Below are 20,454 nucleotides of genomic sequence, written 5' to 3'. Positions count from 1 at the left end.
GGGGCCCCCCCCGGCCCACCTAAATTTTTTGTCCTTTCCCCCCAAAGCCCCTAATCCCCTTTTTTTACCCTAAATCCGGTTGGAAGCCCCCCTTAAAAATTTCTTTAAAGATTGTTTCGGGGCCCCCATTCCCCTTATTTAATTTTGGGAACCCAAAAAAGTGGCCCGTGAACCCCCCCCCCCCCCCCCCCCCTCTAAAAAACACATGCTTTGGGCTTTCACCCCACAACATATATTAGTATTCGGACATGGTCTCAGACTCAGTCTCGAATTCAGTCTTAGAGTCAATTTCACACTCGATCTTGAATTTGATCTCATCCGATGAACTCTTTATCATTTTAGTCATGCTTTCGGGGATCCTTTAGTCTACAACACCTCACAGCATCACCAAAAATTTGTATAAGAAAAATGGTGTACAAAAAACAATCTTAGGAATATCTTCCTCAGTTATCAGCACTTGCAGTACCCAAAAGCAAAATTTAACTTGGTGAACCAATGACTTTACCTTAGACTATCCAAAAGATCAATAGTGTGAGGAAAAGGGTACACATTTGGGATTGTCACTTCGTTTAACAAAAGATAGTTGATGTAGAAACAAATACTCCCATTAAACTTTGTCACAAAATGAGGTTCACATACCCAAAGATTCTGTAATTTTTGAATAATTACATCTCCTTGATGTTTGTATGTAAAATTTTGATCTCTTTAGGTGACTGACGATGAATAAAAACCTTGATTGGACAAGTATCCCTAGTTGGAATACGATGACGCATTGCAATCTTAGCCCTAAACAATAGGTCAAAATCAAAGAGATCAGCATACTCCTTTATAAGCTAATCAACCATTGCAACACAAAGACAATTAAAAGGAAAATAGAACATAAGAGGAAGTAATGGAGAGACAAAAATGATGAAAGTAGAAGTAGAAATAAAGAAACGAAAAAGAATAAAAGTGAGAGGAATAAAAAAAATATAAAAAAGTATAAAAGAAGGAGAAGCCTCAAAATCACACTTGGCATAATTATAGGGCAACCAATCCATACCAAAGATGAGGTTAAAAGTTTGACTTAGCACCACCTGCAATGATTGCAACTCAAGCTCGAAATAACCCACATACACAACTAAATCTACCTCATCTTGTACACATGTGTGTGTATGGCTTTTGCCATAAAGAATGAAAAATAGCTCTACTACACAATGCAAATATAGATGCTAATATGTGGTAATATGCTAAGCAATAGAAGATAAACTCAAGCTTGTATCAACTAATACAAAGAGAATAATAAGAGACTATAAGAAACTAAATTTTTCATTCTACTTTTTGTCACTTAACCACACCTTCAACCACATGGAGAAGTCTCACTCACAAATTCCATAAGTCCTATTCCAAACTTGAGGACTTACTAGCCCTGAAAATGGCATCTATGCCACTTAACCTTTGCACTTGGTCCAAGTGCTCCACATGTCCGATCTTATGACCGACACCCAAAAGTACCACCGATATATAAATCTATTATGCTAAAGCCATGCCCATTCACCTTTGTCACCATGGTAGTCTAACACCACCTACATCACAGTCTTGTCTCCTAATGACTGGGCCATCCGTCCATAAGTGATCATCTCAAATCCACTCTTTAGCATTTTTAGGATGCTCATAGATATAGGGAACAACTTTCCTCAATATCCCTTTTTTAGTCCGCACCAAGTCACAATATTCGCCAACATTGCTACTAAGTCAGGGTTTGAAAGCCCAACCATTATGTCCCATGGACCTCTGGGACTTCCTTGCCACATGACCACATTTTTGGTCACCACACAAGGGGATTGCTTCTCTTCTTTCCATAGTTTGGGATTTTGGGATGACATTTTGAAACACCACGGCCCTATATGAGCCTCATGGGTGCTTTAGACTTTCTAGTGGTTATATCATCACCCAACACAAGAGCATGGCCTTCCTAAGCCATATTAGCCTTTTTTGGCCAAACTAGTTCCATTGGGGTCTAACCCCCACACTCTCCTTATTATATTTTTTTGGAACCCTTTGTACTCCCCCCCCCCCCCCCAGGGGGACGATCACTTTGGGCTTAGGCTTTCACCCAATAGTTTGTATTAGTATTGAAACTCAGACTCAGACTTGGACTCGGACTCGGACTTAGTCTCGATTCCATCTCAAACTCCATCTCAGGTCCATCTCAAACTTCATCTTGGATGCATCTCGGACTTGATCTAAGGTCCATCTCGGACTCCATCTCATGTCCATCTCAAACTCCATCTTAGACTCTATCTTAGGTCCATCTCAAACTCTATCTTGAGTCCATCTTGACACTTCCACATGTCATATATTGGTCCTCTTGTGTCCCTTTTCTAGAGGTTTACTTATTATTCACTTTATGCTTGTTCCTTGAGCACTTTGTTGAGAGTTCCACTCCCACTCTTGACTTTTCAAGTTGGAGTTTTTAGTCTAAACATGTTATGCTCATTTAGTTTTTGCTTTGGCCATTACCACATGGCACCCTTTCGGCTCCACTTTTAGGGCTCTAGAATTTGTGTCTCATAGAGACTTCTTGTTATAAATACAAGTTTGGAAAGTAAATATTGGATGAATTAGTGCCGAGTGAACCCCTTGATGATACTCTTGAAAGAAAGATAGAGGGGTCACTGACCTTTTTTGTGCAAGGAGCCTCCATTATTCCTGTGACTCCTCATTTCTTGAAAGCATTTTAGTGTCTAGATCTTCCATTGCAGCAGCACCAACAAGATATTGTTGATGCCAAGATCTCTCTCCATCTAAGAAATGCTAAATGAATTGGTGCTGAGTGAACCTCTTGATTTTACTCCCGAAAAAAGGAGGGGTCATTGACTTATTTGCACAAAGATCCTCCACTACTCGTATGACTCCTTATTTCTCGAAAGCATCTCGATGTCTAAACCTTCCACTACATTAGCACCAATAGGATGTTGTTGATGTCAAGGTTTCCACCTGGGAAATGGAGGTCTCTATTCTAGAAAATGTTGGCAACACCGATAAGTGTGACTAACTTTATCATATATCCAATAAGCTCTATTTCGTTAAAGTGGGATTTATTCAGTAAAATGGGATTAGGTACAAATTTTCAAGTATTTGAAAATGACGTGAAATTATATGTTTTTTGTCCAGGGGCTAGACATATCTGGGGCATGGTGACTAGCGCGGTGACTTTATGTCCAGACTGAGTCCATCTGGTTATATAATAAATTTCATTGTCAAGGTGAACAAACCGAATCTGAAGCTAAAGAAGAGCGATGGCATGCACGCACACACTATTTGTTTGTTCATTGAGCGTGTAGTGAGCTTTCCAAGATGAACGTCATTCCTATTAGCCAGACATATAACTTAATGGTGAGAACATTTAGATATTATTCAATGTTATCTTTTTCTAACGAATCTAATTGTGAAAGTGTAGCAAGAGGCATTGCTAGTCTGGAGAAGTCATTTAACTCATTTGACCCTTAGTGTATTTTCATGCAACTAAATAACATTCCTCTTGAAGATTGCCTCTCCATATACAACATGACCCCTGGTTTTGTGAATACTGTCGTTCCCATGGACTGCCTGTTGAACCCTTTGTTCCTCGAACTCAGTTTTGATTCTGTAGAATGTGGTTCGAGGGACTCCATAAATGATTCTCCATGCCTTCATGCAGACCAAACCCCTCTGGAAGACCATGCCCCCCACCTGATGTTCTGAAGCATCAACAGATGACCGTAATGCCTCATACACAAAATTGCGAGCTGCCTTCCAGACTCTCTCCTCTTCAATAGCATCCCAATCAGCATGTTGACAGCACCTCCTCTTGCAACAAGCAACTGTCGAGACCATTCGAACCTCCATCTCCATTTTCTGCCTTTTCGGTTCGTTGCTCAGATCCCTTTGGCTGCACTTTAGGAAGGTGTACTTTCTTTTCCCATGAAGAGATGTTCTGTCATCAGTTGTAGTGGTGTTTGATTGTGAATCCTTCACATTCTCAAACACTAAGTGCCTCAATTTCCACCGCACAATGCTTCCAATAGTCAGACTGTTTTCTTCTGTGTCAACAACCTCTAAAATCGCAACTCCAATATCATCCCAACCCAATTCTTGATTAGCAACCGCATCTCTTGGATCGACAACTGTGGCTAAGCCCTCAACTACCACCTCCCCCTCGGGGTTGTTTAGAAACACCTTTGCCTGAATCCATGTAGCACGGTTCTTAAGATCCACGAAGAGAACATGTGTCGCACTTGCGGAGGCCATTCTGAAAGTGCAGAAAAGAAGTTAAGACCATACAAAAAATGATTGGAGAATGGCCTAAATCATAACATACCAAACAACCTCAATAGCATGAGGCCACATGCCATTATTCAAACATGCTATTGACACCCACGTGAAATTTCGCATTCACAAAATTGGCATGAGGCCTCATGCCATCTTGATAAACACACAGCTACAGGCAGGTAAAGAAACTATTGGCAATATGCTAGTGATGAACTTGCAAGCCCCAAGATGGCATGAGCCCTCATACCATTAGTGGTACCGTAGCGCCGCTCGCACCACCGCAACTGCTCGTAGCGCCGCTCGCACAAACTGCCACTCGCATAAACTGCCGCTCGCAATGGCGCTCGCAATGCCGCAACCGCTCGTAGACGCATAAACCACAGCTCACAACGCCGCTTACACAAGCAGCGCTCACTGCGCTCAGCGGAACCAAGAACACGGCGCACAAAAATGATAGACCTAGGAATGAGTTCGAGAATTCAAAAATAACACACGCTTGAACGTCACATCAAATCCTTTGACAAACCAGATCTTATGATTCCTCTGACAAATTTCAAACTGAGTAGCTTCTAGACTTTGCTGTCGGACGTTGAACTTTGTCACATCATGTCCTTGCCTCGATCCAGCTGTGCCACGTCAGTGATTCGAACTTTGCCATGCCATGTCAGCGATCCGCGCCAAGATTATTTGCCGTGTAAAGGAATAATTATGCTGTGTGTGTACGTCCATTTATGGCAATATAAGGCCACACGCCATTCAAAGAATAATGCTAGTCGAGCATTTTTTGGTGCATTTTTGGGTTCAAAATTGCATGAGCCCATAAAGTTTACCTGTACCAAAAATAGAAACAGCTTTATTTACTTGGGAATTTAAGTGGTTGAGGCATTTTTAAACTTACAAACACATGCCCTACTTACATTCCTTTGGTTGCTTAAAATTCAAAAATATTATAAACTTTTCTTTTTGCATTTTCAATGTTTTCAATTATGGGTTTTGATTTTCGCAGGACCAACCTAGTAATCTATTTGCATCCCGTCATGTTTATAGCTAGCTTTCGTTTGTCCCCTTCGCTAGCCTGAGATACATCTGCTCGGCATCTGCCTCTTATAGCATTTGCCCAGAAAGGGCATCTTTCTTCATGCAGCATTTGCCACATGTTTAGGGTTTAGTGTTTAGCAATTCAGTAGCTTGATAAACATGCAAATACAGAACTTGATGCAAAATCCTTTGATATGTCACAATGCCCCTAGGACCATAAACACATTTCAATAGAGAGGGTCCTTTCATTTCATAACTCCTTACGTAGATCTTGGTGAAACCAAAGTTAGTGAAGTTAATTTCTTGTGATCCCGCATCTGATTGTGATGTCCCTTTGCAGTGTCAATGGAAAGGTCAATGCACACCAAACTGTAAAATCTTGGAGCAAAATAACGGTCGGATTTATGGCAAATGCCCTTGAAATATTGTAAGGCTCGTGTGGTCTCATGTGGTGTCCGATCGAGATGCTTCTTTGCAGGGTCATCAAGAAAGACATTGTATACCATTCTATAAAATCTAGTTGCAATCTAACGGTTGGATCTCCAGAAAACTCAAAAAAATCTCGCGCGTGTTAGAATATTCTAGGAATATAATCCTATGTGCCCCTTAAAATGGCATGCGGCCCCATGCCATTCAAGAGATAATGCCAGATGACGCCAAGCATTTTTTGGTGCATTTTTTGGGATCAAAATTGCATGAGCCCACACGCTTGAATGTCACATCAAATCCTCTGACAAACCAGATCTTATAATTCCTCTGACAAATTTCAAACTGAGTAGCTTCTAGACTTTGTTGTCGAACGTTGAACTTTGTCACATCATGTCCTTGCCTCGATCCAGCTGTGCCATGTCAGTGATTCGAACTTTGCCATGCCATGTCAGCAATCCGCGCCAAGATTATTCGCCGTGTAACTGCTCGGCATCTGCCTCTTACAGCATTTGCCCAGAAAAGGCATCTTTCTTCATGCAGCATTTGCCACATATTTAGGGAGGGTTTAGGGTTTAGCAATTCAGTAGCTTGATAAACATGCAAATACAGAACTTGATACAAAATCCTTTGATATGTCACAATGCCCCTAGGACCATAAACACATTTCAATAGAGAGGGTCCTTTCATTTCATAACTCCTTACGTAGATCTTGGTGAAACCAGAGTTAGTGAAGTTGGTTTCTTGTGATCCCGCATCTGATTGTGATGTCCCTTTGCAGTGTCGATGGAAAGGTCAATGCACACCAAACTGTAAAATCTTGGAGCAAAATAACGGTCGGATCTATGGCAAATGCCCCTGAAACATTGTAAGGCTCGTGTGGTCTCATGTGGTGTCCGATCGAGATGCTTCTTTGCTGGGTCATCAAGAAGGACATTGTATACCATTCTTTATTTAGCTGAACATCTGGCATTTTTGGAAATACAAGATGCTTTGGAATATCCAATCATGCATGGTATAAATATAGCGAGGGTATTAAATGATATCCCAATCATGATCTTTCTTTTGGATTTTGCGTGCATGCAATCCGAGGAATGATGACGTTGCGGATTTCTTTTGGATTTCACGTGCATGCATGTGCGTGGCGATCCAGAAATTAATGGTGGCGCCAAGTCCGAGGAATGATGATGTTGCGGGATTACCAACCGTCGTGACATTTCGCGCGTGTGAGGTTAGGTTTTGCATTTTGCTTCGTACTCGCGCTCGCACACTCGCGCTCGCATCGCGCTCCCACTCGCAATCACACTCACATTCGCGCTCATCTACCTTCTCTACAGGTTTCTCGTGTGCATCGGCGTCCACTCGCGCTTGTATCACACTCGCGCTCGCATCACGCTCGTGTGTATCGGCGTCCACTTCAAGACACACCCAGTTTGTAACTTCGCCGCCAACTCCGCCGCCCACTCTGCCACCCACACGCAGCCCACTTGGCGTCCCGGGAGATTTCAGCGCCACTCTCCAACTGTAAGTGGCAGAGTAGCCTTGCTGCTACGATCCGCTGCACACACAGTGCACATTCGCCAGCGAGTCCAGCCTCGATTGTCACGCCTCCATTCGGCTTCAAATGGTAAGTCTTTTAGGCCAAGTAGAAAATGGCATGAGGCCACATGCCATTCAGTAGCAACATTGGCATGCACCGATTGGGCTCTCGAGTGCAGTCCGGTTACAGATGGCGTGTAGCCTCACGCCATCTTAGGATGCAGCCTCAAGACATCTGATGCAGTGGTGAATGGCGTGTGGCCTCACGTTATTTCCAGCTGCTAGCTTTTCATCTGTCAGCTCTAATTGTTGTGCATTTCTGAACAGGCGAGGAATTGCGTTCTTCTTCCAGCCACTGTCAATGTGGATGCAGAGAAGGGGGAGGAGCTCACCAGTTGGACTTTCGGGATGGAAGGCGAGGATCTGAGGCTGTACAACACAGATGGTGGGAGAAAAGAATGCATGGGGATCCTCATCCAAGTGACAGACACTCCATGCAGTTCCATGCAAGAAGGGGAAAGTAAAGATTGAATGGGGACTTGGGCTCCACCTAGACTCGGAGCAACTGAGCCAATATTAAAAGGATGGAAAGAAATTGGACGACAATGACAAGGAGAAGAGAGAGGTGAAGCAGTGGCAGGGGGAGGAGAAGTGATTGAGTAGACATTTCCTTGTTTAAAATAAAATGGCATGTGCCTCAATGCAGTTGAATTTTGTTATATTTATATACTATATAAAGGTTTGGAAACCTTATTTTACAAGTGGGATAATGACAATTCCCACTTTAACGAAATAGAGCTTCAATAATAAATATTATAGCTATAACCACGTCCTTGCTCTTGTCCTTGAGTTTGGGCAATAGTGGCATCAACCTCCATTGGAATATGACCATCTTCCATAAGAAGTGGAGTTAAAGGACATGCAAGTATTAGCAGCAAGAGCAGGAGGAGCTATATGTGAGACACAAAATTCCTAGGCCCCAAAGTGGAGCCGGAAGGGTGCCATGTGGTAGTGGCCGAAGCGAAAGCCAAACGAGCGTAACAAGTTTGGACTAAAAGCTCCGACTTGATAGGTCGAGAGCGGGAGTGGAACTCCCAACAAAGTGCTCGAGGAATGAGCACGACGCGAGCAATAAGCGAGGCTCTAAAAAGGGACCCAAAAGAGACTAACATATGACACGTGGAAGTGTCCGAGATGGAGTCCGAGATGAAGTCCGAGAAGGACCCGAGATGGAGTCCGAGATGGAGTCCAAGATGGACCCGAGATGGAGTCCGAGATGGAGTCCGAGATGGACCCGAGATGGACCCGAGATGGAGTCCGAGATGGACCCGAGATGGAGTCCGAGATGGAGTCCGAGATGGAGTCCGAGATGGAGTCCGAGATGGACCCAAGATGGAGTCCGAGATGGACCGAGACGGAGTCCGAGATGGAGTCTGAGAAGGACCCGAGATGGAGTCCGAGGTCGAGACCGAGACTGGGACCGAGACCGGGACCGAGACTGAGACCGAGACTGGGACCGAGACTGGGACCAGGACCAAGACCGAGGCCGAGACCGAGGCGGAGGCCGAGGCCGAGGCCGAGACCGAGGCAGAAGCCGAGACCGAGGCAGAGGCCGAGACCGAGGCAGAGGCTGAGACCGAGGCAGAGGCCGAGACCGAAGCCGAGTCCGAGGTCGAGTCCAAGTTCGAGTCCGAGTCCGAGTTCGAGTCCAAGTTCGAGTCCGAGTCCGAGTCCGAGTCTGAGAGGGTGAAAGCCCAAAGCGTTCATCTCCCAGACCCTGGGGGGTTTGGTGAGCTCCAAAAGTATAGTGAGGGGGAGGACTACAGTGGAGCTAGTTTGGCAGTTTGGCCCAGGAAGGCTAGACCCAGTGTTGGGTGATGAATTAACCACTGGGAAGTCCAAGACTAGAGTGAATACGGACTGACAAACGGGGTAGCTTGGTGAAGTGTTCAAGAGCCGGCTCTAATTCCCCTGGGAGATCGACTGGCCGATGCCCCCTGTCCAAATGTGGGTGGCACTACCTACTTGGATACCAGGCATGGCTCAACGGAACCTCGCTCTAAGCCCATGGCTAGAGTACCTAAAGGCAGAAGGTGGGGAGAGTACCCACGGGGCTCGCATAGGCCCACAGTGTTCCGAAATGTTGTCCCGGAGTCCCAAATGGGGGAAAGGAGGAGGAACAGTCCTCTAGTGTAGTGACTAAAGATACAGTCACATGGTGAGGAAGTCCCAGAGGACCATGGGACTTAGTGGTCGGGCCTGTGGGCCTTGATATAGTGGCAGTGTTGGCGAACATGGCCATGGACAGAAAAGGGACTTGGTAGGAACTGACAAAGGGATATTGGGGAAGGCTATTCCCTATGTCTGTGGGCATCCTAAGGATGCTAAGGAGTGGATCTGGGATGACCACTCATGGACGGATGGCCCAGTCTTGGAGAGACAGGATTGTGATGCAAGTGGTATTGGACCACTAGTGCGGCAAAGGTGAATGGGCATGGCCTTAGCATAACGGGCCGATATGTTAATGGTACTTTTGGGTGTTGGTCTTGGGACTGGACACGTGGAGCACTTGGACTAAGTGCAAGGGATGAGTGGTATGGATGCCATTCTCGGGGCTAGCAAGTCCCAAGTCCTAAATTGGATTTAAGGAGGTTGTGAATGAGACTCCTCCAAGTGGTTAAAGGTGTGGTTAAATGACTAAAGTAGAATGGAAAAATTAGTTGCTTACACTGTATTCTACACTGTGAATGTTGCTATCAATTGAGTTTCATTGTTCAACTACAACTACAAAACATCAAATAATTGCATTAATTGTTGTTCTAGAGTCAAAAGAGGAGGAAGTTACTACTCTACCATAAAGGTGAATGAAAAGGAAAGAGTGAAAGATAAGAAGTTAAAAAAAACTATAAGAAAAGGAAGATTTAAACAATGCAAAAGGTAGATTTAAACTAAAATCTCATAAAGTAAGATTTGTTCTGATCTAGATCCTTCATTAGAATATGGCTAATCAAGCAAATAAACTTCTTAATATAGTCCTTAAGCATAATTTTCCCTTGTTAAAAATATTGAAGTTTTGTGTGAGCATTCTCCATGTCATAGTGAGGGGAAAAATGTAAGCAAAAAGCAACCTCAAACTCATCCATGGTAAACACTAGTGGTTTCTTATCTGCAATATAAAATTCCTCAAGCCAATTCCACCACCAAAAATCTGCATTATATAAAACTATTGGAACAGCTAATAAAGCTTTTGCATCTGGAGTTCCTTAGAACAAGAAGTGTCACTGATAACATTTGATATATATAATGTGTAGAGAGAAGTGTTATTGATAACATTTTGATATATATAATGTGTAGAGAGTTTGTGAAATTATTAAGTTCACTATAACTTTAATATTTTAAAGTTTATAATGTTTGTCTTAAACTACAATTAAAACTTAAACTCAACTCTTCAACTTATGTAGATCTCATAATTTTTTTTATTTCAGCTTATACACTTTTTTGCCTTTTGCAAGGTTTATGGGCACTGGTTGCTATATCCAGGGCCTCCAAAGAAGAAATATGCACCCCAGTTATCTCCCTTGTCAGCAGCAACACTAGTAGCAGTGTAGCATTTAGGTACTTCAGCTCCACTTTTCATCCCAATTGCTGGCTGCATTACTCCATTGGAATCCAGGTACTGTATTCTTCTCTGGTATGCAGCTTTAAGATATCCCTGGGATGGAAATTCTCCACTTCCCATACCAGTCTTTGTGTGTCTTACTCCACTTTCTTTATCATAGCAGACTTCACCGCCAGCTTCCAATGTCTCAGCACCATTCTGTAGAGATTGAAAAAGGCTTGCAGGCCAGTATCCAATACTTTCCCCGTCAATTTGTAGCCACCAATTCTTTGAGCTATCGTCCTGAAAAATTCAAAACCATTTAATAGCTTTTATGCATGTTTTTTACGTAGTCTGGACTATGGACCTGGAAAACACATAAGGTTTTCTCATATTGTGTAGAGTCTGGAGTGGATACGCTCGAAAATGATCCTCCTAGTACGTACTTGTTGCTTGTTTGTACAAAGCCTTGGCATTGCAGGTTATAACAGCCAGTTTTATCGTAGCCATCAGCCTGCCATTGACAATGCTTATACAATGTTTTATTACCAGTCTGGTTTACCGTCCAGTAGACAAAGAGTCGAGGTCCTGTTCCTCCATAGAATTTAGGATAAATCTTCAAGAAAGGTTCAGTAAATAAGAATATGACTGATTTCTAGAAGTGCGTACATACCTGCCATCCAGCTTCAATTGTGTTCAATGGGCCTAATTTTTTTGAGATGATCCATAACTGTGCCAGACTGAACTCGGAAGTTTTTTCCACGTATGGCTCCCAAACATTTATAGTTGTTTCCATCCCTCGGAAGTTGCCGTTCAACTGGTTGTAGCCATGCTGTCATGGTCATGCAAAGTATCATCAACTCTTGAGAGTTTTGATCAGATCCTGCTAGATTACTGTATTACCTCGTGAGTTTCTACGCCAGGTTCTTCATCAGCCAATGGCACTCGATTTTTTCCAGAGGAATGTTTTTTGGTTAGCTTCCTCACAGAATCAAATCTTGCGGCTATGGTATTCGAAGTGTGCAACACCGGTATTGTGTTTTCCTTGCACGATCCAACTTCTAAACCAAACAGCTGACCGGAATTTTCTGATCGATTGTGCTCTTGTTTGCTCATCATTTGAGGAGGCTAGACGAGAAATCATTAGTTTTCATCCATGTTGGACAGCTTACCAGAAGCTGCAGTGTCTGGTTTCTTAGAGACAGTTGATTTTTAATTGGGACGCAGAGGATGATGTCTCCATTTGATAACTGCAAGTTGGAATCTATGTGTTCACATGGGTCTGAAAATGAGGAAACAAACCGTATGATTTGTGACAAACGGAGGATTCACGTCTCGGAGAAAATCTCTCATCTCCTCATTGAGATCTGCTGCTGCATAAGCAAGTAAGAAGCATACCATCAGCAGCAATGCTTCTGTTTCTGACATTCTTCGAAGTGGAAAAAGAAGAAAAAATTAATCAAGTGAGAAACTCTTTGATTTGCAGATCGATGAGGTTCCTTTTAAATGACTTCGTAACGTGTGGACATGGAAATCAAAGAAGAGAAAACTGGTCTATCGTGCAGCACGGGTTTGCTTGCGACCCCATCGTTAACAACAATCCCCGTGACCTCGCCCAAAGACTGAAATGTTCCGTGTAGACTGGTTTGAATGTGACTGTGTTGAGCAAGCACCTTATCCAATTTAAATATGCCGTGTATAACCGCAACTTTTGGTGCTTTTCGTAAACTATTTCTTGTAAAGTAGCAAAAGATTTGCATAGTAAATCGTTTATTATTTTGATCCTAGTGATCTGATTCTCGCTTAGGGTGCGACAGGTCCTGAGTTCAATTTTCGATACCCATCTTCCGGGGCGGATGTGATCGAGTACTTTGCACAACTTCTCCGCGTCCTGGCAGAGGTTTGTGTGCGATGCCGTAGGAGATTCAACTTACTGCTTTCTGGCGACGATCGGTCACGTCCTAAAGTGCGACTGCTGTACCTCATGCACTTCCCCTGGTTTTTGCAGGGATCTTCCTAGAGTTGTTTTGATTGTCAGATCGAGAGCGTAGCATCGCTTTCAACGATCAAAATCTAGTTGGATCGTGCAAGGAAAACACAATACCAGTGTTGCACACTTCCGAATACCATAGCCGCAAGATTTGGTCATCCCGCCTGGATCCTCATTCCCTATAAACCCTAGAAGAAATGTGTTTCTCCCACCACCGCCGCTATGCTCCTCCTGCTGCCCGCCCACCAGCGCAGCACGACGCTTCCTCACGAGGAGGGATACGGCATGCACATATCACCAACCCCAAGGAACTTTCTCAAGCGCACAGCAGGTGACATTTCAAGCGATCTATGCCAGGAATGTGGGCTCTTTGTCCCTTGATCGCTTCAAGAATAAGCCTGCGTCAAGAGTGACCTGGAAATTGACTTCCAATTCCTATTCTCGACAACGGCATCTTGTTTTGTAGAACTCCAAGCTTGCCAAGGCGGAGGAGTAGCTACACGAGCATTGAATATAAGATCTCAAACTAGAATGCTATGCTGAAAGTAAAGCATAACGCTGAGGTGATGCACCATAGCGTGTTTTCTTTCTTGCATCTTGAGATGAAACGCCATGAGGTGAGCAAAACACACAAGGTCTCTCAAAATGTTCTGAGAAGGTTGTCATCTTTCTTCTTTGCAACCTGGAGTATCAATTTACATACCTGAGACATCACCATCTAATGTAACACCTTTGACAGAAGCCTTTATAGTTCTTGGCATTTTGGTAAGCAAGCCACCACCTTCTTTCGTGTTTTAAGTACTCTTTTGCAGCTTGGATATCTCACGGACAGCATAAAAAAATCTCTTCTTTCGCGAAAGAGATGAGTACTAGAGGCTGTCAGTGCCATCCTTGAGACAAACGGCAGTGAAAGGCTCAAAAAGAAGTCATAGCGCTGAAATCCACATGACTACACTCAACCTCCGATAGCATACGTAGCTGCAACTCCCTTTCCAATACTTGCTGTGCCTCAATTTCATCAAATCTAAACATCTGTGGCATGACACCCTACTTGCGAACCTGGGCTACCATTTGAAAACTGTGCATCCTCTTCTTGTCCTTGGAACTGGCATGGGTGAGCACCAGGCTGTGTGGCCGTGAAGACGGTAAAGCCTGCAACCTCTCTCTCCCTGGTTTGGCATTTTATGATAGTGTTGGTTTTAACGTCGAGCGTTCAGCACAGCATGGAGATGCATCTGCCTTACTTTGCCAAAGATTTAAGCAGGTAACTCTTGTTTCTAAATCGTTCTAGAGTAATTGGTGTGTGAATTTGCTACTGCTATGCTAGGACCTCCAAAGGGAGAAGGCCAGAGTGGAGGATGAGAATTGTCTTGTACATGCTAGTTTGTCTCACATTACATTTGGCATCGTATCATCTTTTGTCCTGTGGTATATCCACTTTGCCCATACCTTTGTCGGATAATTAGGTTGAGCGTTTAAAATTCATAATAATCCCGGCCATAGCCCTAAAATCTTGAGATTCTAGGGTTCTTGAGAGGTTCTAGGATGCATGGCGCGGCACGGCGATCATGAGGAGAAGCGCCTTGCGCCGCCCTGGAGCGTCGAGACGGTTGCTCCAGACGCTGGCAGGACCGAAGGCGACGGCGCCGGGGAGAATGCGAGCGTGGAGTGGAAATGTCGGTGGCGCCAAGTCGCCCGAGGTCGTGAAATCGCATCAGCTGCTCGGGATTGTGGAGGATTACGACATCGAGGATCTGGAGGAAGCGCTGGGTAACGTTCCAGGGGTTTTTGCGGCTGAATCCGTGGCCGATGTGCTGAGGAGCGTCAAGAATCCCGATGCCGGAATGCTCTTCTTCAAATGGGTGGAACGCGAGCGGTCTTTCAAGCACACGACCTTCACTTGCAACCAGATGCTTCGCCTCCTGATGAAGGTAAGGCCCCTCGAGGGCTACTCCTTCTTCCGGGAGAGATTCAGCGATCCTTCCAAGCCCAGCAACTCGACTTATGGTGCGCTGATCACAGGGTTCTCTCGAGCTGGCAACTCCAAGATGGTGCTGGAGATCGCCAACGAGATGCTGGCGCGGAGATTCTCCCCCGACGTGATCACCCACAACACCATCCTCAAGGCCTACTGCCAGATCGGCGACTTGGATCGAGCACTCTCGCATTTCCGCGGCAAGATGTGGTGCTCTCCCACGGCCTTCACGTACTGCATTCTCATCCATGGCCTCTGCCAGTGCCAGAGGATCGATGAAGCTTACCAGCTCCTGGACGAGATGATCCAGAAGGACTGCCACCCCGACGCTGCGGTATACAATTGCTTGATCGCTGGGCTTTGCAAGATGGGAAAGATCGACGCTGCCAGAAATGTGTTGAAGATGATGCTGGAGAGATCGTGCGTTCCGGACGTGATCACTTACACGTCCTTGATCGTTGGGTGCTGCCAGACGAATGCCTTGGACGAAGCAAGGAAGCTCATGGAGAAGATGAAGGAGTCGGGCTTGACGCCGGATACCGTGGCTTACAACGCGCTTTTGAATGGCCTCTGCAAGCAAAACCAGCTCGAGGAGGTGAGCAAGCTCTTGGAAGAGATGGTGGAGGCTGGACGGGAGCCGGATACGTTTAGCTACAACACTGTGGTGGCTTGTCTCTGCGAGTCCGGGAAGTATGAAGAGGCTGGCAAGATCCTCGAGAAGATGATAGAGAAGAAGTGTGGGCCGGATGTGGTGACTTACAACAGCCTGATGGACGGGTTTTGCAAGGTTTCCAAGATGGACGAGGCTGAGAGGCTGCTGGAAGACATGGTTGGAAGAAGGTGTGCTCCGACCGTGATAACTTACACGACGCTCATCGGCGGATTCAGCAGAGCGGACAGGCTAGCGGATGCGTACCGGGTCATGGAGGACATGTTTAAGGCGGGGATCTCCCCCGACTTGGTGACTTACAATTGCCTCCTCGATGGGCTCTGCAAGGCCGGGAAGTTGGAGGAGGCGCACGAGCTCTTGGAGGTGATGGTTGAGAAAGACTGTGCTCCGGACGTGGTGACGTACTCGATCCTGGTGAACGGGCTGTGTAAGCTGGGGAAGGTGGACGACGCTCGGCTGCTTCTAGAGATGATGCTCGAGCGCGGCTGCCAGCCGAACCTGGTGACTTTCAACACTATGATCGACGGGTTTTGCAAGGCTGGGAAAGTTGATGAAGGTCACAAGGTGCTGGAGCTGATGAAGGAGGTCTCGTGCACCCCGGATGTTGTGACTTACAGCACTCTCATCGATGGTTACTGCAAGGCCAACCGGATGCAGGACGCGTTTGCCATCCTTGGGATCTCTCCGGACAAGGCGAGTTACAGCAGTATGCTCGAGGGGCTGTGCAGTACAGGGAAAGTGGAGGAAGCGCAGGAGGTTATGGATCTGATGACAAAGCAAGGGTGTCCTCCGACGAGCTCGCACTACGCACTTATCATCGGTGGCCTTTGCGACGTGGAGAGAGGAGACGAGGCGCTCAAGATGCTTCAGGTTATGAGCGAGAGAGGTTGCGAGCCGAATCTCTACACGTACAGCATTCTCATCAACGGGCTGTGCAAGACGAAAAGAGTGGAGGATGCCATCAACGTACTCGACGTGATGCTCGAGAAAGGATGCGTTCCGGACGTGGCTACTTACACCAGCTTGATCGATGGCTTCTGCAAGATCAACAAGATGGATGCGGCGTATCAGTGCTTCAAGACGATGCGAGACAGTGGCTGCGAGCCTGACAAGCTTGCTTACAACATTCTTATCTCGGGCTTCTGTCAGTCTGGAAACGTCGAGAAGGCGATCGAGGTGATGCAACTGATGCTGGAGAAGGGTTGCAATCCGGACGCTGCCACATACTTCTCGCTGATGAGAAGCCTGACTACGGAATAAGCAAGGACAAATCATCGTCTTTCGAAAGGGCAAAAGCTCGACAGTCAAGTCCTCTCACGACTCGCTGAAGGGGTTTTTGTGGAAGAACAATGGAGTACTCGTTTGAGGGAGAGAAGCAGCAGGTCGAGGTCCATGCGGTATTGTTTCCATTCCCAGCTCAGGGACATGTAGGTCCATCACTGCTGCTTGCTCAGCGGCTGGTCGAGAAGAACGGGATGACTGTAAGTTTCGTGACTTTCGAGGACCGTCTTCCCCGCGTCTACGAGGCTCTGGAAGGTTTCGGGATCAAAGCCGATGGAAATTCGCTGCGAGTTGTGGCTCTGCGTGGACAGCAACTCCCTCCACAAAATTTTAGCAGGACTGGCCACGACAACGCCGAATCTCTTCACTTCATGCTGCCCCAGTGCTTGGAGGCCGAGGCAGAGTTTGAGGAGATGGTGGGCAGTATGAAGAGAGCTTCTCCTCCGGCGACTCGGTTGTGTATAGTGAGCGACATGCTAGTCAGCTGGACTCAAGACGTCGCCAACAGGCTGGGGGTTCCCCGGTACATCTTCTACCCATCTCCGGCTTCCATCTTGGCTGGAGCGTTTCACGTCAAAGCCCTCCTCTCTCAGTCTCGGCTTCCACTGCCAGCTTCGACTGTGGAAGGAGAAGAAGCTTTCGTCGAGAGCAAAGAGATATACACAGCGCCCTCTTCGACAGTACTCCAAAGTCTATTCAGGACTTCTACATCAAGAACTGCCTGCGAGTGCACGAAGCAGCGGGAATTCTCATCAACACCTTCGAAGCTCTGGAAGGGGCAGCACTCGCGGCAGTTCGAGACAACAGGCTACTCAATCCAAACTCGGTACGCATCCTTCCGGTCGGTCCTTTACTCCCCAGGGAAGAAGTTTTGAGCAGGCGAGCGAAAGAGCTCGTGTCCAGGGAAGAGCAGTGCATGCTGTGGCTGAGCAAGCAGCCCCGCCGCTCCGTCGTCTACATCTCACTGGGAAGCATAGTGCTGCTGCGCCTGGATCAGATCGAAGAGCTCGCGTTTGCATTGGAGGCAAGCCAGCAGAGGTTCCTGTGGGTCTTGCGATCGCCAGACTCGTCATCGGCGGATCGAGAAGTTCTTCCAGAGGGATTTAGAGGCGAGCGGGGGCTCGTAGTTCGTGATTCGTGGGTTCCTCAGCTGGCCATCCTGGGACACGAATCCACCGGGGTGTTCTTGACGCACTGTGGATGGAACTCGGTCTTGGAGGGCCTTTGCATGGGGGTGCTCATGCTCACGCTGCCATCCTTTTCGGACCAGGCTCTAAACTCGAGGATGGTGGAAGAGCTCCAGGTTGCGTGGAGGGTGTCCAAGACGAGCACGGATCGTCTATCCAGGCACAGCATCGAGGGTTTGATCCGGCGAGCCATGGAAGAACCAAGGCAAAAGATCGAGAGCTTGATGGCTACTGCGAGAAACATCAAGATTTTGTAGCATGGGCTACAATAACAAATTAAAGGTGGTGAAGAAGAACTCGAAGGCTACAACAAATAATAAATTCTTCAAATGAAAGATATCATCTCTATTGTTTTTTTAAGGGGTTGATTGTTTTACTACAACGTATTGTTTACTCATGTACTTAGATAAGCAAGACATCCATAAGTCCCTTGGCACGACCTCGTGACACGTGTGGGTCAAGCGTCGTGCCACCTCAGCGGGCACTGCCACGCGTCCTTCCTGGCCAACCGTGTAGAGACATCCATGGACCCATGTGTTTGTAAAGAAAGCCGGTTTCCTCTCCTCTTGGCAGCCTCGCAAATCCATATAAATAGCACGCGAATACAATGCCAGAGAATTCTTGGCGATCTCCTCCTCTCTATTCTGAGGAAAATTTCCTCTCTCGATCAATCAATCGAGCAGTGTTTGTGTCGAGTAGCGGCAATGGGTGGACAATCCTCAGACAGAAGCGATCATCGCGGCAATGATATCGAGCTCCTCACTCTCAAGAACGCGCAGCTCTTCCTGGTGGATCAGGAGGAGAGCGTCGCGATGCAGCGCGGCGATTTCAAGCTGGTCCTCACCAAGCAGCTGCATTCGCCGCTGGCGGCGGTGGTGGCGACCGTCAAGGATGTGGAGTGGCCCGTTGGAAAGGACTGCCCGGTTCTCAAGCTCGGCCGGGGATGCTATAGCTTTTGCCTGCCCGGATTCTCTTACGGCCTCCTCCTCGATCGCGCCACGCCCGACGCATCGGCTTCGTCTTCGTCCTCGTCTTCTTCGGACGATTTCTCCGGTGCCATCGACCAGCTGGAGCTTTTCCTCGAGAAGTACTGCACGTACGAGGATCGCTCCAAGGAAGTGGGAGGTAAGCTCGATTGGATCGAGAAAGAAGAGATCACATCTTTGTTTTCCTTTTCTCAGCCAGGTTCCACTGGGATCAACGCGACGAGGGCGCTGCAGTGGATTTCTGGAACCACGCCGCAGGTAAAGTCGAGATGATTTGCTCCGGGCTCCCAACCGCCTGGGCGGAAAGAAACTCTAGATCGGTTCCATTGCGTCACGGAACTGGAGCTGGCGCTGGCACTATCGCTGGCGAGCAGCAAAAGATCCAGCAAGCCTTCACAAGTTCCGGGTCTCACAAGCCTTTGTCTCTCAGCCCCCGGATGATGAAGAGAGTCCAGCAGGCGCGACGCCTGTCCGCCATCGCCAAGCTCTTCTCGCGAGCGCTCCTCAAGGGAGCAATCAACAACCGCAAGCACGTCACCGCCGCCACCGCGACGGGCAAGGGAGCCTCGGACGAGGCGGTTGCCAGCGTCGATACCTTCGCCAAAGTCGTGGAAGCCATCGAGTGCACCGCTCCAAAACCCCCGGCAAAGTTGGTCCAGGGATCCAACAAGCTCGCGGATAATCGCGAGCAGCACCAGTTCATCCAGCAAACTTCCTGGACTCTAAACAACTTCGGCCTCCAGCTTCTCATCGGCGCCGTGGCCGCGTCCACGGCTATAAACCTGTCATCGTCGTCCTCCAGGCCTTCTTCCTCATCGACGTCGTCGACGTTTTCTCTTCCGGAAAGGCCTCCACTTCCGCTCTCAAGTCCCTTTCTCCAACCGGCTAGCCGACATGGTTTCCGTCCTGTTCTTCCGCAACAGTCCCACCAAGGCGATCATCACTGACGGAACTCCTCTAATCCTCAAATATTTGACTGACTCTTAGATCGTGGAATTGTATATCATCATAGCTCACTTGTCCTCCTTAAATCCCAGTTCACTGTTCATCCAACTCCTGGGTTTTTCACTGCGCTGCTGCTCCCAGAGGATCAAATGTTCCATCTTAGAAGCCGGCCACTTGCTGTTAACTTAATCGCCTCTCTCATCAATCATCCAGATCTGGGAAACCACTTCCCATGTCGTCAGCGTTTGATGACACGCGTTCTCCCACTGACGTTAGATATTCTTCCCCGCGAGGTGGCACTGCAAATGCAAGTCTTGTGTATATAAGTAAGTATATATGCCAGATTTTTGTAGCAACGCTACCTTGTGCTTGTGTGGTTCGCCACGTTTTCCCGACGGCTGGCAAGAGGTGGTCTCTTTCTCGGGGTCCATAGGAAGTAAAGATATTTTTAAGTAGCTATATAGCCCGTTTGGGAGATTCCGCTGGGCCCCAAAATACATTCCCTGTGTCCTCATGAGATCGCTCG

General features: G+C 46.9%; 3 protein-coding genes and 1 pseudogene across 4 annotated transcripts; 3 read left to right on the top strand and 1 right to left on the bottom strand.

The window, feature by feature from the left end:
- Positions 1 to 10,749: 10,749 nt before the first annotated feature.
- Positions 10,750 to 12,337, bottom strand: LOC9649098. The gene is made up of 7 exons (XM_002984972.2): positions 12,197 to 12,337; positions 12,067 to 12,144; positions 11,798 to 12,022; positions 11,568 to 11,726; positions 11,457 to 11,510; positions 11,262 to 11,408; positions 10,750 to 11,197 (listed from the first exon to the last, which is right to left on the bottom strand). Exons 1-7 carry the CDS (start codon positions 12,320 to 12,322, stop codon positions 10,811 to 10,813), a joined length of 1,176 nt encoding a protein of 391 aa, XP_002985018.1. The 5' UTR covers positions 12,323 to 12,337; the 3' UTR covers positions 10,750 to 10,810.
- A 2,079-nt stretch (positions 12,338 to 14,416) lies between these two features.
- Positions 14,417 to 16,824, top strand: LOC9649097 (pentatricopeptide repeat-containing protein At1g63330). Of its 2 annotated transcripts, XM_024658984.1 has the most exons (2): positions 14,647 to 14,815; positions 14,907 to 16,824. In XM_024658984.1, exons 1-2 carry the CDS (start codon positions 14,743 to 14,745, stop codon positions 16,787 to 16,789), a joined length of 1,956 nt encoding a protein of 651 aa, XP_024514752.1. In that variant the 5' UTR covers positions 14,647 to 14,742; the 3' UTR covers positions 16,790 to 16,824. The 2 variants fall into 2 exon arrangements, with proteins under 2 accessions (XP_002985098.2, XP_024514752.1); XM_002985052.2 differs by having other exon boundaries at positions 14,417 to 16,824.
- Positions 16,825 to 16,850: 26 nt separating this feature from the next.
- On the top strand, positions 16,851 to 18,390 carry LOC9649096 (annotated as a pseudogene).
- Positions 18,391 to 18,617: 227 nt separating this feature from the next.
- LOC9648943 lies at positions 18,618 to 20,036 on the top strand. The gene is made up of 2 exons (XM_002985050.2): positions 18,618 to 19,122; positions 19,179 to 20,036. The coding sequence occupies exons 1-2, from the start codon at positions 18,702 to 18,704 to the stop codon at positions 19,928 to 19,930; spliced, it is 1,173 nt and encodes a 390-aa protein (XP_002985096.1). The 5' UTR covers positions 18,618 to 18,701; the 3' UTR covers positions 19,931 to 20,036.
- Positions 20,037 to 20,454: the final 418 nt, after the last annotated feature.

This window comes from Selaginella moellendorffii, unplaced genomic scaffold, assembly GCF_000143415.4.
Source record: "Selaginella moellendorffii unplaced genomic scaffold, v1.0 SELMOscaffold_65, whole genome shotgun sequence".
NCBI lineage: Eukaryota > Viridiplantae > Streptophyta > Lycopodiopsida > Selaginellales > Selaginellaceae > Selaginella > Selaginella moellendorffii.
The sequence above is the reverse complement of the archived record's forward strand: the minus strand, read 5'-3'. Positions and strand labels throughout refer to the sequence as shown.